The following is a 13107-nucleotide window of genomic DNA, read 5'->3' as shown; positions in this document are numbered from 1 at the left end:
GTTCCTTCCCTAAAGCAGGTAAAAAAAAGAAAGAGAAAAGATGTATCGGGCTCCCCGAGATTGGAAAAGAAGAAATCAGCTAAGAGACCTCAAAAGCCGAAGGGGGGCTCTGGTGTTATGTCTTCGGAAGTGGCCCGCCATTTAAGGGATGAGCCCGAAGAAGGAGAGGAGAATTTAGCCTGCGTACAGGCTAATGTTGTGATTCAACAGTCTTCCAATTTAGTGGAAGCGAATCAGGGAACCTTGGCCATAATCCCAGAACAAGAAAAAACCGAGATTATTCCTTCTCGAGCTAAGATGATTGAAAGGGATACCGAGGGTGGATCTTCTCAGACAATAGAAAATATTTCAAAGGATGAGTTCGGGATAGTTGATATTAGCGGATCCCCTCAGATTTCGGATGCCATGATTCGAGAGGCCGTCATGTTGGAGGATCGGTCCTATGAGGGTATTCAGGAGTCGGCTGATATCCATGGTTTTCTGGAGGGGCTTGAGTCAGGTGCCTCGAAGGAGGTTACCAGTTTTGGTGGAATGTCGGTACCCAAAAAAACATCGTGGTCGGGTTCTACCGAGCCTTCATCGATTCATAAACTGGTGGACCGATTTTCAGTCCCGAGTATCGATCCCGACCAAAGGCAGAAGATAGTGCTCTCCGTACCTGTAGATACCCGAATTTTTTCTTCCCCTGTAGGGATTGCTAGTTACCTTCGGTCCTTAGTGACCGAAGAAGATCAATCAGTGATGAATGCGGTGGGGCCCGCCTGTCTCTTCAACGAGGCCCAACATGCTTTGAATCGGGTAACTCTGATGGCGTTTTTGCCATTTCTTTTACACATAGAATTGTAGGTAATTCTAATGTTTCTCCTTTTGTTTGCAGGCTTCGGTGTTGCATCACGAGGCCTTTCTTCGAATCCGGGAGGAGCATGATGCTGAGGTTTGGAGCCTCACTGAGAAGAGTGACTCGTACAAGCTCCTTAGTGAAAAACTTTGAGCAGATTTGACAGCGGATCGGGAAGAGCATGAGGAGATGGCTGAGCAGGTATTCCGAATATTCCATGATAGTGAAGATGAAAAAGAGATAACCACTAACGATCCGATTCTGCAGGTTCGGCAGAGGACCGAGCAGATTGGACGGCTTAACTCACAGGTAGATGCGCTACTGGCCGAGGCAGAAGAATTTGAAAAGTGTATGGATATACCTGCCTCGAAAAAGGAAGTCGTTCAAGCTCGGTTGGAGTTTTCTGATGCCCAGCTTCGATCTGCGAAAGAAAATGCTTCGGGGTTGATCGAAAAGACGAAATAGCTTCAGCATCAGTTAGATTTGGCCACTTCAGATAAAGCAGATTTGGCTAAAGAACTTGAAGTGGCCAGATCTGAGGTGATCGAGGCCAATAAGAGAGCTGATGCCAAAGTGGCTCAATTCAGGATCGATGTCGAGGTTAACCAAGCCAAAGCTGAGAGCATGGTCGAACATGCAAAATGGCAAGCTCGGAGAGCAGCTCTCGAGGAGGTCAGAGCTCAGGGCTTCGATATTAGGGCCAAGATTGAAGTTGCCAGGTCGGAGGAGAACAAAGCTCGAAGGTTAGCCTTTCCTAAGGAGGACTCCGATGACTCGGGGGAGTCTGAAGATGAGGACGATGCCGAGAATACGGCCTCCGATGAAGATTGAGTCATTTAGGGCCTTAGGTCGTTTGTTGTGTTCTTTTGATACCGCTTTCGATTTTTGTATGGAGAACTTCCCTTTGGCAGAGTAGCCGCCTCTGTATAAAAATTTGTAAATTATATCTTTCTTCCTTTCGAAGCAAAATAGCCTTTTAAGCTAAATAGATAGTTTGAATTTTAATCTCTGTTGCCTTCGGGCCTTGAGGGTAGTCCCCTTTGCTTTATCGGGTTCGAACATCCTTCAGCCTTAAATAGTCAAGCGTTCATTTGAATTCGAAGAAATGAGTAATTTTACTCGCAGTAATGTAGCCCGTAGGCGTAATGGTCTAGTGAGTGTTTGCTCGAACTCGAAATAAAAGTAGCTTGTAGGCATTATGGTCGAGTGAGTGCTTTCTCGAACTCGAAATAAAAGTAGCCTATAGGTTTAGTATTAGAGTGAATAATTCGAACTCTAGCCGGTCGAGTGAGTGCTTGCTCGAACTCGAAATAAAAGTAGCCCGTAGGCTTAGTAGTCGAGCGAATGATTCGAACTCGATGTAATATAGCCCGTAGGCGTTATGGTCGAGTGAGTGCTTGCTCGAACTCGAAATAAAAGTAGCCCGTAGGCTTAGTAGTCAAGTGAATGATTCGAACTCGATATAATGTAGCCTGTAGGCACAATGGTCGAGTGAGTGCTTGCTCAAACTCGAAATAAAAGTAGCCCGTAGGCTTAGTAGTCGAGTGAATGATTCGAACTCGATGTAATGTAGCCCGTAGGCGTTATGGTCGAGTGAGTGCTTGCTCGAACTCGAAATAAAAGTAGCTCGTAGTCTTAGTAGTCAAGTGAATGATTCGAACTTGATATAATGTAGCACATAGGCGCAATGGCCGAGTGAGTGCTTGCTCGAACTCGAAATAAAAGCAGCTCGTAGGCTTAGTAGTCGAGCGAATGATTCAAACTCGATGTAATGTAGCCCGTAGGCATTATGGTCGAGTGAATGCTTGCTCGAACTCAAAATAAAAGTAGCATGTAGGCTTAGTAGTCGAGTGAATGATTCGAACTCGATATAATGTAGCCCGTAGGCGCAATGGTCGAGTGAGTGCTTGCTCAAACTCGAAATAAAAGTAGCCCGTAGGCTTAGTAGTCGAGTGAATGATTCGAAATCGATGCAATGTAGCCCGTAGGCGCAATGTTCAAGTGAGTGCTTGCTCGAACTCGAAATAAAAGTAGCCTGCAGGCTTAGTAGTCGAGTGAATGGTTCGAACTCGATACAATGTAGCCCGTAGGCGTAATGGTCGAGTGAGTGGTTGCTCGAACTCGAAATAAAAGTATCCCGTAGGCTTAGTGATCGAGTGAGTGCTTGCTCGAACTCGATCTTATTTTCGTAATAAATCTTGAACATAGAATATCGGTGAAGAAGAGGGCTTTCTTTTCAAGTCATTATACATGTGTTCATGTTTTGCGTCACGGCTCGGGCCAACTACATAAGCATGGTTCGTTTTGACCATTTGGCTCTTACAACATTTCCTGTCGAGACACTGTTTGTCATGAAATAATGAAGTAACTTCCTTTGCACCGACCTTGATAATCATCACAGATACGTTCAATGATAAAGCCCCCCAGTATACGAGGTTGATTTTAAAGAGGCCTCGGATACTCAAAAGTAGTATCGTTTTAGGCGTTACACGTTCCAATTGCTTGGTAGTTGATTGCCATTTTATCATAACGGGTTTGGAGGATTTCCGCTATATGGCCGGTATCGATCTCTGGTCGACCTTTGCTTGGTAGTTCTTTTGATAACGGAGCTAGAAATCGACTGGGCATCTTTGATTCTTATTTTGGATTGATATCAATTGTGCACATCGCTCCAAGTAATAGCTAGGTACTCGATCAGATTTTGCTTCAGCCGCCGTGAAGCCATCGAGCTCCGCTCGTTTAGACCTTGAGTGAAAGCTTGAACAACCCAATCGTCTGTGACTTGTGGCAGGTCCATTCGTTCCATTTGAAAACTAGATACGAACTCCCTTAGCATCTCGTTATCCTTTTGTATTACCTTGAACAAGTCCGACTTTCTTGTTTCGATCTTTATGGCTCCGGCATGTGCCTTTACGAAGCAATCTGCAAGTATAGCAAAAGAATCAATAGAGTTAGATGGTAAATTATGATACCATACCATTGCCCCCTTTGACATGGTTTCACCAAATTATTTCAATAATACAGATTCGATCTCATCATCTTCCAAATCATTGCCCTTGATGGCACACGTGTGAGAAGTGACGTACTCGTTGGGGTCGGTCGTTCCGTTATATTTGGGTATTTCGGGCATACGAAATTTTTTGTGGATTGGTTTTGGGGTTGCACTCGAGGGAAAAGGCTTTTGAATGAATTTTTTTGAATCCAGACCTTTTATCATTGGTGGAGCTCCCGGGATCTGATCGACCCTGGAATTATATGTTTCTACTTTTTTATCGTTGGCTTCGACTCGTTTTGTGAGTTCCTCGAGCAATTTAGTTGTTTCGGGAGTAGTCCCCGATTCTTGCTCGTTTGACTTCACTATGGATGGCTCTGTTCTGTGGGTGATTCTCGAAGCGGATCGGGCTCCGGCCTGCTTTGTACCTGAGTTTGGCTCTGCAACTGGGCTATCGCTATTTGCTGGGCTTGTAACATCTTGAAGATCATCTGTAAGCTGGCTCCGATCTCCTCCACGTTATGGGCGTCTCGAGCTATGGATCGAGTACCGCCCTGAATGTTTTTTTTCGGTTCGGAACGTTGGTTCGCCTCAAGAGCCACTTGTGAATTGACATCTAGCGGTACTCCGACTCGGATTTCAGGTACTTCGACTCGAGCTTCAGTGACATCGTTAAGTGGCCTTCCCGCCCTGGGTATCAAGTTGTTGGTTTCATCCTGAAGGCCGACTTCGTGGTCGATAGGTAAAGCCATTGCTGATTTGAAGTTGTAAGCTAGTGTGTACTGTAGATTTATATCAAACAATCACTGTTATCCTTAGCCCCACGGTGGGCGCCAAACTGTTTACCCGAAAAATCGGATAGAGTTAAATGTGTACATGGTTCTAAGGACACGTGATAAATCTTGATACAAATTGTAGAATGAAATGCAAAAATCTCTATTCTTGGCAAATGGAATGAAATATAAGACAGGGAAGAGGAAAATGTTCAAGAACTAGCCCCCTTTCAATGTGCCAACCTACTCCTCTTATATTGGGGGATCCTACTTTATCTATAATAATAATATATAGTGGAGGACCCACGATGAATTGTCTTCCTCAATTTCCGCCAAGATTCTCTCCCATAATGCGGTTGCAACGGCTCTTGTCTGCGAGCTCGATACTGGCCCGAGCTCGGTATTGGATCGAGCCCTCGGCCTTGATTCGAGCTCGATTCTGACTTGGGGTCTTGATATTCGGGGTGAGTGTTGGTCGGTCTATGCATCTTCGATAATCTCCGCTTTGCCTCGTAGTTCGATTTGGATATGAGCTCGATAACGATACCGAGCTTGTCATTGATCTGTCTTAGAGCTCGAAGCTCGACACCCTTACTTCGGACCTCGACCGAGCTTGTCATGCAAATACCTTTTGATCGAATTATTATCGTCTCGACCAATCCGAACGACTGACTCAATCGGTTTTGACCGTACACAAGTTGACTTTTCTACGGTGATTTCATGGTTTTTTGTGAATTTTTCACGGTGGTTTAAGGGCTGATTTAAGGCAGCAGTTTGGTGAGGGGAAAGGAGGGTTATTTTATTCTTCTTTTTAACTAAAATAAAATAAAAAATACAATTATCTTTTAATATAAAAGTTCATAATAATTTTAGTTTTAAAAAATACGTGTCACTCGATAATTTGTAGCGAGTGTAACTCACGCACGAAGCTTGTTGAACTTCACGAGACACGCCTGCGTCAAATAGAAGTGTATCTGGTCATATGCCGATGTTCAACTGATGGACAAATTAAAGGGGCTATTTATGCATTTCTATTTGTTTTTATATCTTTTCCATCATCGTTTTCTCTGGTTGGCATTGACCAACCAACCAATTAGTTGATCAAAATTGTCTTATACTATTTACAATAAATTTAATGTGTTCCGATCTTTCTCAAATCCTATACATAGCGAAAGCTTAGTGCACCGAACTACCCATTATTAAATCTTGCTAACTTTCATTCTTATCTTATCAACTCCAAAAGAAGGAACATATCCACTTTTCCTCATTTACTCTCTTATAGTAATCTCTATCTGTACTTTCTCTCGACTTCCTTTTCTCAGTTGTCAGCCAAAGGGTTAAGTGCCTCATAAGGATAACTAATAGTTTTTTAAATAGTGAAAAGTTATTATTAACATTTTGTTATTATAGTAATATAATTTGAGTGCTAAATCATTTCAAACTATCTATAAGCGTTAAGATCAATTTTAGTAGAGTTCAAGTAACAATAGCGCGACTTAGGAGAGACTATGCTGGTGGCTGTTTTACTGCAATTCTTACTACCATGCTTATCCAACAGGCAAATGAATATACAGAAGTATAGCTGTAAGATTATAGAAAACAACCAAGACAACAGGGTTTTTCATTGACCAGGATTGACTATCAACATGTTTCTCATACAAAAAAGACATTGAGTTGGCCAATTGGCAAGTCTCAAGGGATGTATGTACACAGCAGATAAAATAACAAAGGACTACTATACAACCTTCGCAAAGAGGCGGAAATTTGTCAACTCACACTGAAACAAACAGCCCGGAGTTTCTGACTACTTTGGACGGCTCAGCAACGTACAAGATGCATATGTAAACAGGTCCTTGTCATTTGGGAGAGCTCTCTGCTTTACTGGATGTAGAAGTGAAACTAACAGGGCTCACCGCATGATCCCTCACGATCAAGCTAAGAACTTCAGGTCTTGCATAGTGCCCAACCACATCAAAATCAAACTTGGCTCGAGCTATTTCTCCAAGATCTGTTAAAATTGCTAGCTAATTAATAAAGGCTGGAGTATAATTCCTTGTGTGTGTGTGTGTGTGTGTGTGTTTTGGTGGGGTTGTGGGGGTAAATAAAATGTGTGCTAGCGACACCAAACTTCTTAAGAACAGGAGACAGGAGGAGAAGTGGAGTGAAATATCCACGTGTGAATCATGTTGAATGAATTCAGCTATGGATATATATATGATAAAGGGGTGGGTATATATATCCTGTACAAGTACATACAGTTTGGTAATTTTTAGTATGCTTTAAATAATCTGTATAAAATATCCACACACATGCCACACTCCTCCAATACGGGTACGTCAAGGCAAATAAACGGTCTATGTCATAATGCGTGAACAAACTTTAACTTGTCTTTTCATTGATCATACCGAATTTAGAAACCTGAGTACAATTGCAGTCAACTGCACTTTGCTTATACAAGTCAATAAACATAGTAGGAGTACCAAATGCAGCAAGTGTAACCTGTCTCACGTAGATCAAGCTTCCGATACCACAAAATAGTTAAATTAAGAAATGGTTAGATTGACAGTATTAATTAGAACAACTATCATAAAGGTAGTGTTGCAGGAGCTCAGAGACCTAAATGCAAAACAAGAAACAACGGCGGCACAACCAATATGCATATATCTAAGATATATGTACCTCATAGTCTCATAATGAGGAAACATTTCTGCCATAATATAACCAATGTTATTCAGCAGACCAATTCATGAGCAGCATACATGCTACGTGGAGAAGTAACTGGGCATAGGATTGGCGACAAGTAAAACAAACACCACTCTTTTTTGCATTCTTCTCTTTTCTTTTTTGGGGATGAGAAGACTTCTTTTCTTTTTTCCTACTATAACAAAGAAGCTGAGGTAATCACTTTTCAACAGCTGATGTATGACAATTCCATGCGTGGTACATAATGTCAATTTGAGAACACAAAATAAGAGAGCTCACTGATGTACCTAGATCAGCTGAGATGAGCGCCTCCCCTTCATAATTTGGTCCGGCCAGCACAGCCCCTGATGGCGATATAATTACACTACCACCAGCACAAACAATGGAATCTGGTGTAAGATCTTCTTCTGTGCCGGAAAAAACATATTCAGGTGGAGGGGGATAATCTTTCCTTCGACAGAACTGATTGGCTGATAAAACAAAACAACCACCCTCCAATGCAATGTGGGTCATTGATGCCTGCCACACATCCCTAGAATCAGCTGTAGGTGCACAATATATCTCAATTCCTGCAAAAGAAAAGAACTTAGAAATTCATTTGGGAGCATATTGCAAATATGAACATCCACTTGCTTTCTGTGACATCTCAAGTAGTATCCATTTCTCAAACAAATGTGTTGAATTGTGTAACCATCTAAACTAAAAGCTTAATCTATCAGAGATAACACACTTTTATTTATTTAATTGTCTCTTCAACACGCCCCCTCACGGGCAAGGTTTCATTTTTTTCATTGGCCAAGCATGTGAAATTCATTTTTTATAATGGGTGGCGGTGAGACTTGAACCCAGACCTTTGCCTGCTCTAATACTATGTTGAACTGTGTGACCATCTCATCTAAACGCTTAATCTATTAGAGAGAACACACTTCTATTTATTTAATTCTCTCTTCAACAAAATGTTATACAACAAAGGAGATAAACCAAGAAATCACATAGGACGATACAAAATACAAATTTTCCCCCTTTCTATTGCTAAAAAGAGCAAGATTAGTGGCTGAATACATCTCTTATTTACATTTTCAATTATCGAACTATCTCTTATTACTCGTGTAAAATAAAAACAGGCCCCCTTTTTTAATGACCGAGATAACCTGTTGTTACAGCTTCAAACTCCGGGATAATGGTCGATTTGTCTACCCTTCTCAACTTAAATACCGATCTTGGTGCAACAACCAGGGTTTCAAACTAGTGGTGTGCACCTAACGCTCATCCCAAACTGTACTACCTTTGCCATTGAACCAAAAGGGGGCTCAAAACAGGCCATTAAATGACAGCAATCATTTAAAGGCACATCCACAAAACTAATGATGATCATTCTTCTGTGGACAGCGACAATGAAATTCAGCTTCATGACCTAAAGTAAAAATAAGTATTTGACATTAGAAGACAACTGCTATACCACCCTGCGAAAAGACTTGCAAAATTCCCCCATAATGTATCCAGTAATTAAGAAGTTTGAAGACATTGTAATCAGAAACTACTAAAGCGTGAAAAAACAGTCAGTTCCAGATCAAAAATTATGCATAATTCTATTATCAGAAGCTGCACCAAGCCAGAAAAGCATCTCATTACCCCGGCACTTTGATGCCCTAGGGGTTCATTAATCATTACTTTAATAGCACAAATGAAACAACCGCTTTCATAGATGAATTTTATCGCTAAAGATGCTAGGAACTTAGAGGCAATTGGCATGGGAGAAAAAACATGGCTCATTCCTCATATCAAAGGGTCCCTAAAAGCTAGGTATTCGACAACAAGAATAGAAGAACCTAAGAGATTAGCAACAAATGTCCAACCTTTAGCATACATTGCGGTCCTTAGAAGTGGCATTCTGTTCTCCCAACATATTGCAGCACCTATTTTTCCAAGTGGAGTGTCATAAACTGGAATTGTTGATCCGTCGCCAAAACCCCAAATTATCCGCTCCAACGCTGTTGGCATTATCTTCCGATGCTTTCCAAGAAAGTGACCCTGAGAGTCGAAGAAAAGCACGGTGCAATATAGTGTGTATCCATCTCTCTCAATAACACCCATCACTAAGTACACCTTGTATTTTCCAGCCATTGCTGCAAGACGATCAACCTCAGGACCTGCAACCAATTGCTGTGTGTGAGAGGGGGGGGGGGGGAGATGGGAAGCTTTTGGAGCGAAAAAATTAGGAGATGGGAAGAAAGGTTGCAGGAGAGCACAGACAAGCAGCATACATATGTTTAGAGAAATGTAAAGGACCTAATAAGTTTTAGTATGAGCTATCTTAGCCACGAAATCCAGAACGAAAATTCAAATTTCATAACCTTTTTTTATCAAGATTTTCAGAACATGTTTGTCGCTTCTCTTTATCCCGAATCAACAGCTTTTTAATTCTTTGTTCTGAATTATCAAGCTAAGGTCCTCTTCTCTCTGTGCTGAAGTAATACTGAATACCTTCAATTTTCCTCTAACCACAATTAACTAGAAAATGGAACTGTGTTATACTGTTAAAAAAGATATGTAACTTAATCCTAGGAATGTGTCGCAAAGTATTTATCATCTTCTTAAATATACTTCTTTTTGTAAGTAATGCAGTGAAATATATTCTCGAATTTGGAATAATCCAAATCACCTGCGCTCAAAGAAATTTCATGGTAGAGAGTTAATTGGTCAAGAAATCAAAGAGTTTCTGACCTGGCACATCAATGGCAGAAGCATGATATTTGCGAAACTCCTCCTTCCCCTTGGCTGTTCGATTCCCAATTGAGACACCAAAAGTTGATCCACGTGGATAACCACCGATAAATGCTTCAGGAAACACCACAAGCTGAGCACCATAAGAAGCCGCTTCTGCAAGCAGCCTCTCTGCTTTAACTGAAAAATTACCAAACAGTAACTATCCCAATTCAAGTTTTTTTTAACAAGTCCCAGATCAAGAATTTAACAAAGCCAGAAAACTTATAGGTCAAGTTATAACATTCCAGCTTCCAACCACACAAGTTACAAGACATAATTTCAGGAAGTAAACTCGATGTATTTGGCTCTTTTTTCTGCCCCACCCACTAAAACAGAAGCTTTCCTTCTCATGTGCAAGGAAAGAGAGTGGCAAAGGATCATATAATTTGAACTAATTGACCAGACATGATTGATTTAGGATAAGCACACTTCCAACTGCATTCGAACTCAAGTTTCATACTTTCTGCTGATAGCAGCTACTACTAAGCATGTAATTCTACCTTGCAATATAACGGATCAGCTCACAGACGCTGCTCATAAATGGTTAGAGGACTTCAGTATCCTTAATTCTTAATCAAGAGAACCACATAGTAACGCTTAAGAAATATGCCTTTGAAAAGAACTGAACGTTTAAAGGAGAATAAATCAACGTAAAGTGCCATTAGCGGGAAAGCTTTGAAAGAAAGGTTAAAGGAGTTCCCAAGTCAGAATCTTCTTTCTTTAATTAAGGATACATATTTAGTAGGACACCACGGAAATCTTCAAATCCTACACTAGACTTTTTAAATTCCTTGCTCCATTCTTTTTTGCTTCTCCCAGAGGGCTTCTGGAAATAACGCAATCAGTTCTCATCCAAGCCTTTGTTGGGGCTAATGCGTTCCATTTTTTATTTTTTTATTTTTTTTGGGGGGGGGGGGGGGGGGGGCCTTAAAGTTCCAATGATTAAGTCTCATATGGACGCAAGGAGCTGAAACAACAGCGGAAAGACTTTGGATATATCCAGATTATGAGAGTGAAGTACGTCTCCAAGTTACTGAAGACATGCGTGCTTTGGAAGTAAAGGAGATTCTATATGGTAAAACAATTTTATAAGAAAGCTGCTGAAATAGGTCCTCGTGCCTTTGAGAGTCCTGGCCTTAATAGATATGATGAAGAATCTACCTTCAGAATCACATCCATATGTTTTAGCCTTCAACCCCGGCATCTCCCATCACTATACCAGAAGGAAAATTTTCAGTTGCCCTTAATTGCAGTATTGTCCGCCGATGTTTTCAACATTGCCGTCTTCCATTTTTATTTAGCTTACAAAGATGATAATATAGTTTCTCATATATCCCCCTGTTGGTGCCTCTAGGTAGATGAATAACGGTGAAGATGAATTGCACAAAAAGGTCAGAAAAATGATAGACACATATTTAACCTCGTCTCTTCATTTAGTTGAAGATTCGTTCTGAATAATTTTTGGTTTCAACTGTATGCTATTTTTTACCGGCAAGATTTGGCACTGGCAAGGGATTTGGAGTTTTAGGAGGGGGTTATGGTCATGACGGTGGTGTATACATGTCGTTAAAACCTTGCTTGAGGTGCACTTAAGCCCTTAACTTAGGTGCAATGCAGGTCTGGATGCTTCAGTCTCATTCAGACAGTACTTCAGTGCATGCACCAAGGTTTTAAGGCATTGCGCTCAATCGCCATGAGATTTATCTTGATTAGGACAATACTAAACAACAATATAGTTGGCAAAGCAATTTAAGGAATGTCATGAATGAATTTTCCACTTACTAGGAATAAGAAATTAGAAATTTAATATAACAAAGCTACTTGATAGAACTTACAACTGTATCTATACATCTAAATGGGAAATCTAAAATGGGTTTCAGCTTCATTTACAAGACTTTTCTTAAGTTCATTTAGTGTTTTCCTTTTTCCAATCTTTTGGCTACAAAATAATTATTTGGATTTATAGTTTTTTTTTTTTTTTGCATAAACCCGCAAGTCAAATGTTAAATCAACCAATAAAGAAACAAAAACCAATACTCAAGAAAATATAAACCCAAAAAATGAAACCGCTACAAGAAAAGAACATAGTAGTTAGATGAAGGAAAAAGGGGGCTAACCAAGAGTGGCAGGGGTGTCGTAAAAGATGGTAGAGGCCTGAACTACAGTGGCACGGACAGTGGGGGTGGAGGAATTATCTCCCATATCCACTTCAGCAAACAAAGGGCCTTCATTCACTGCTGGGGTTGGGACCAAAGCCATTTTTTCTTAGTTTTGCGCTTATTTCGTTATCTGATTCTGAATTTGCAGATGTGTTTTGTGTGGATTTTGCCTCTTTGTCACGGTGTTTTGGCAATATCAGTAAAATAAGGATGTTGGTGTATATCCTTTTTGGAGAAGAGATTTCTAGAAATTATAATATATACACTAGTATACTTTATAATTTGTGGTAGGGTGATGTGGAAATTGTTTTTTGAATATTACCAATACCATGATTACTTGCTTTTCTTTCTTTATTTTTTCTTTTTAATTTCTTCATTATGATGTATTGCATAGAGCAATGTTTTTGTTGACTCAAATAATGGGGAAGAAGTCCACAAATATGCAGCTCTGTCAAAGCTATGCGACAATAAAGTTTTGGTAGAAAAAGAAGTGACTTTTAGGAGAAGTCCAAGCAATTTTGTAAAACTAGAAAAAAACAATTCTCTTCGACAGTACTTTTGAGAAAAATACACTTAGAAACAGTATTTATAAATTTGGTCAAACACTAATTGTTGCTCAAAATTATTTTTTAAATTAATTAGTCAAACACAAATTGTTTCTCGCCAAAAGTACTTTTGAAAAAAAAAAATTCAAAATAAGCTAATTTTTGCAGCTTGGCCAAACAGACTATAGTTCTCTTCAAACTCCATAATATAGTATAATTTATGATACTTCTTAGGAGACTTAACATGATAAGTTGAGTGTTGTGCTACCGGGTTCATCTGAACTCTGTACTTCGATGTGAAATATATATTATTGTGAAAAAAAGCCTTCGG

At 40.2% G+C, this 13107-nt stretch overlaps 1 protein-coding gene across 3 annotated transcripts in view; it reads right to left on the bottom strand.

The window, feature by feature from the left end:
• LOC104099483 (bifunctional nitrilase/nitrile hydratase NIT4A) overlaps positions 1-12479 on the bottom strand; it is a 32927-nt gene extending 20448 nt beyond the window's left edge. Inside the window, exons 1-5 of one of the 3 annotated variants that reach the window (XM_009606491.4) lie at positions 12190-12474; positions 10031-10210; positions 9163-9456; positions 7594-7875; positions 6194-6611 (exon numbers count right to left, since the gene is read on the bottom strand). In XM_009606491.4, the coding sequence (XP_009604786.1) occupies positions 6460-6611; positions 7594-7875; positions 9163-9456; positions 10031-10210; positions 12190-12331 (1050 nt within the window). In that variant the 5' untranslated portion in view covers positions 12332-12474 and the 3' untranslated portion in view covers positions 6194-6459. Of the gene's footprint in view, positions 1-6193; positions 6612-7593; positions 7876-9162; positions 9457-10030; positions 10211-12189 lie in introns of those variants that run through there. The other 2 variants (XM_009606492.4, XM_070188277.1) reach the window with 2 other exon arrangements.
• Between the last annotated feature and the right edge of the window lie 628 nt (positions 12480-13107).

The sequence above is a fragment of the Nicotiana tomentosiformis genome, chromosome 11 (assembly GCF_000390325.3).
Source record: "Nicotiana tomentosiformis chromosome 11, ASM39032v3, whole genome shotgun sequence".
NCBI lineage: Eukaryota > Viridiplantae > Streptophyta > Magnoliopsida > Solanales > Solanaceae > Nicotiana > Nicotiana tomentosiformis.
This window is presented reverse-complemented; position numbering and strand designations above follow the sequence as displayed.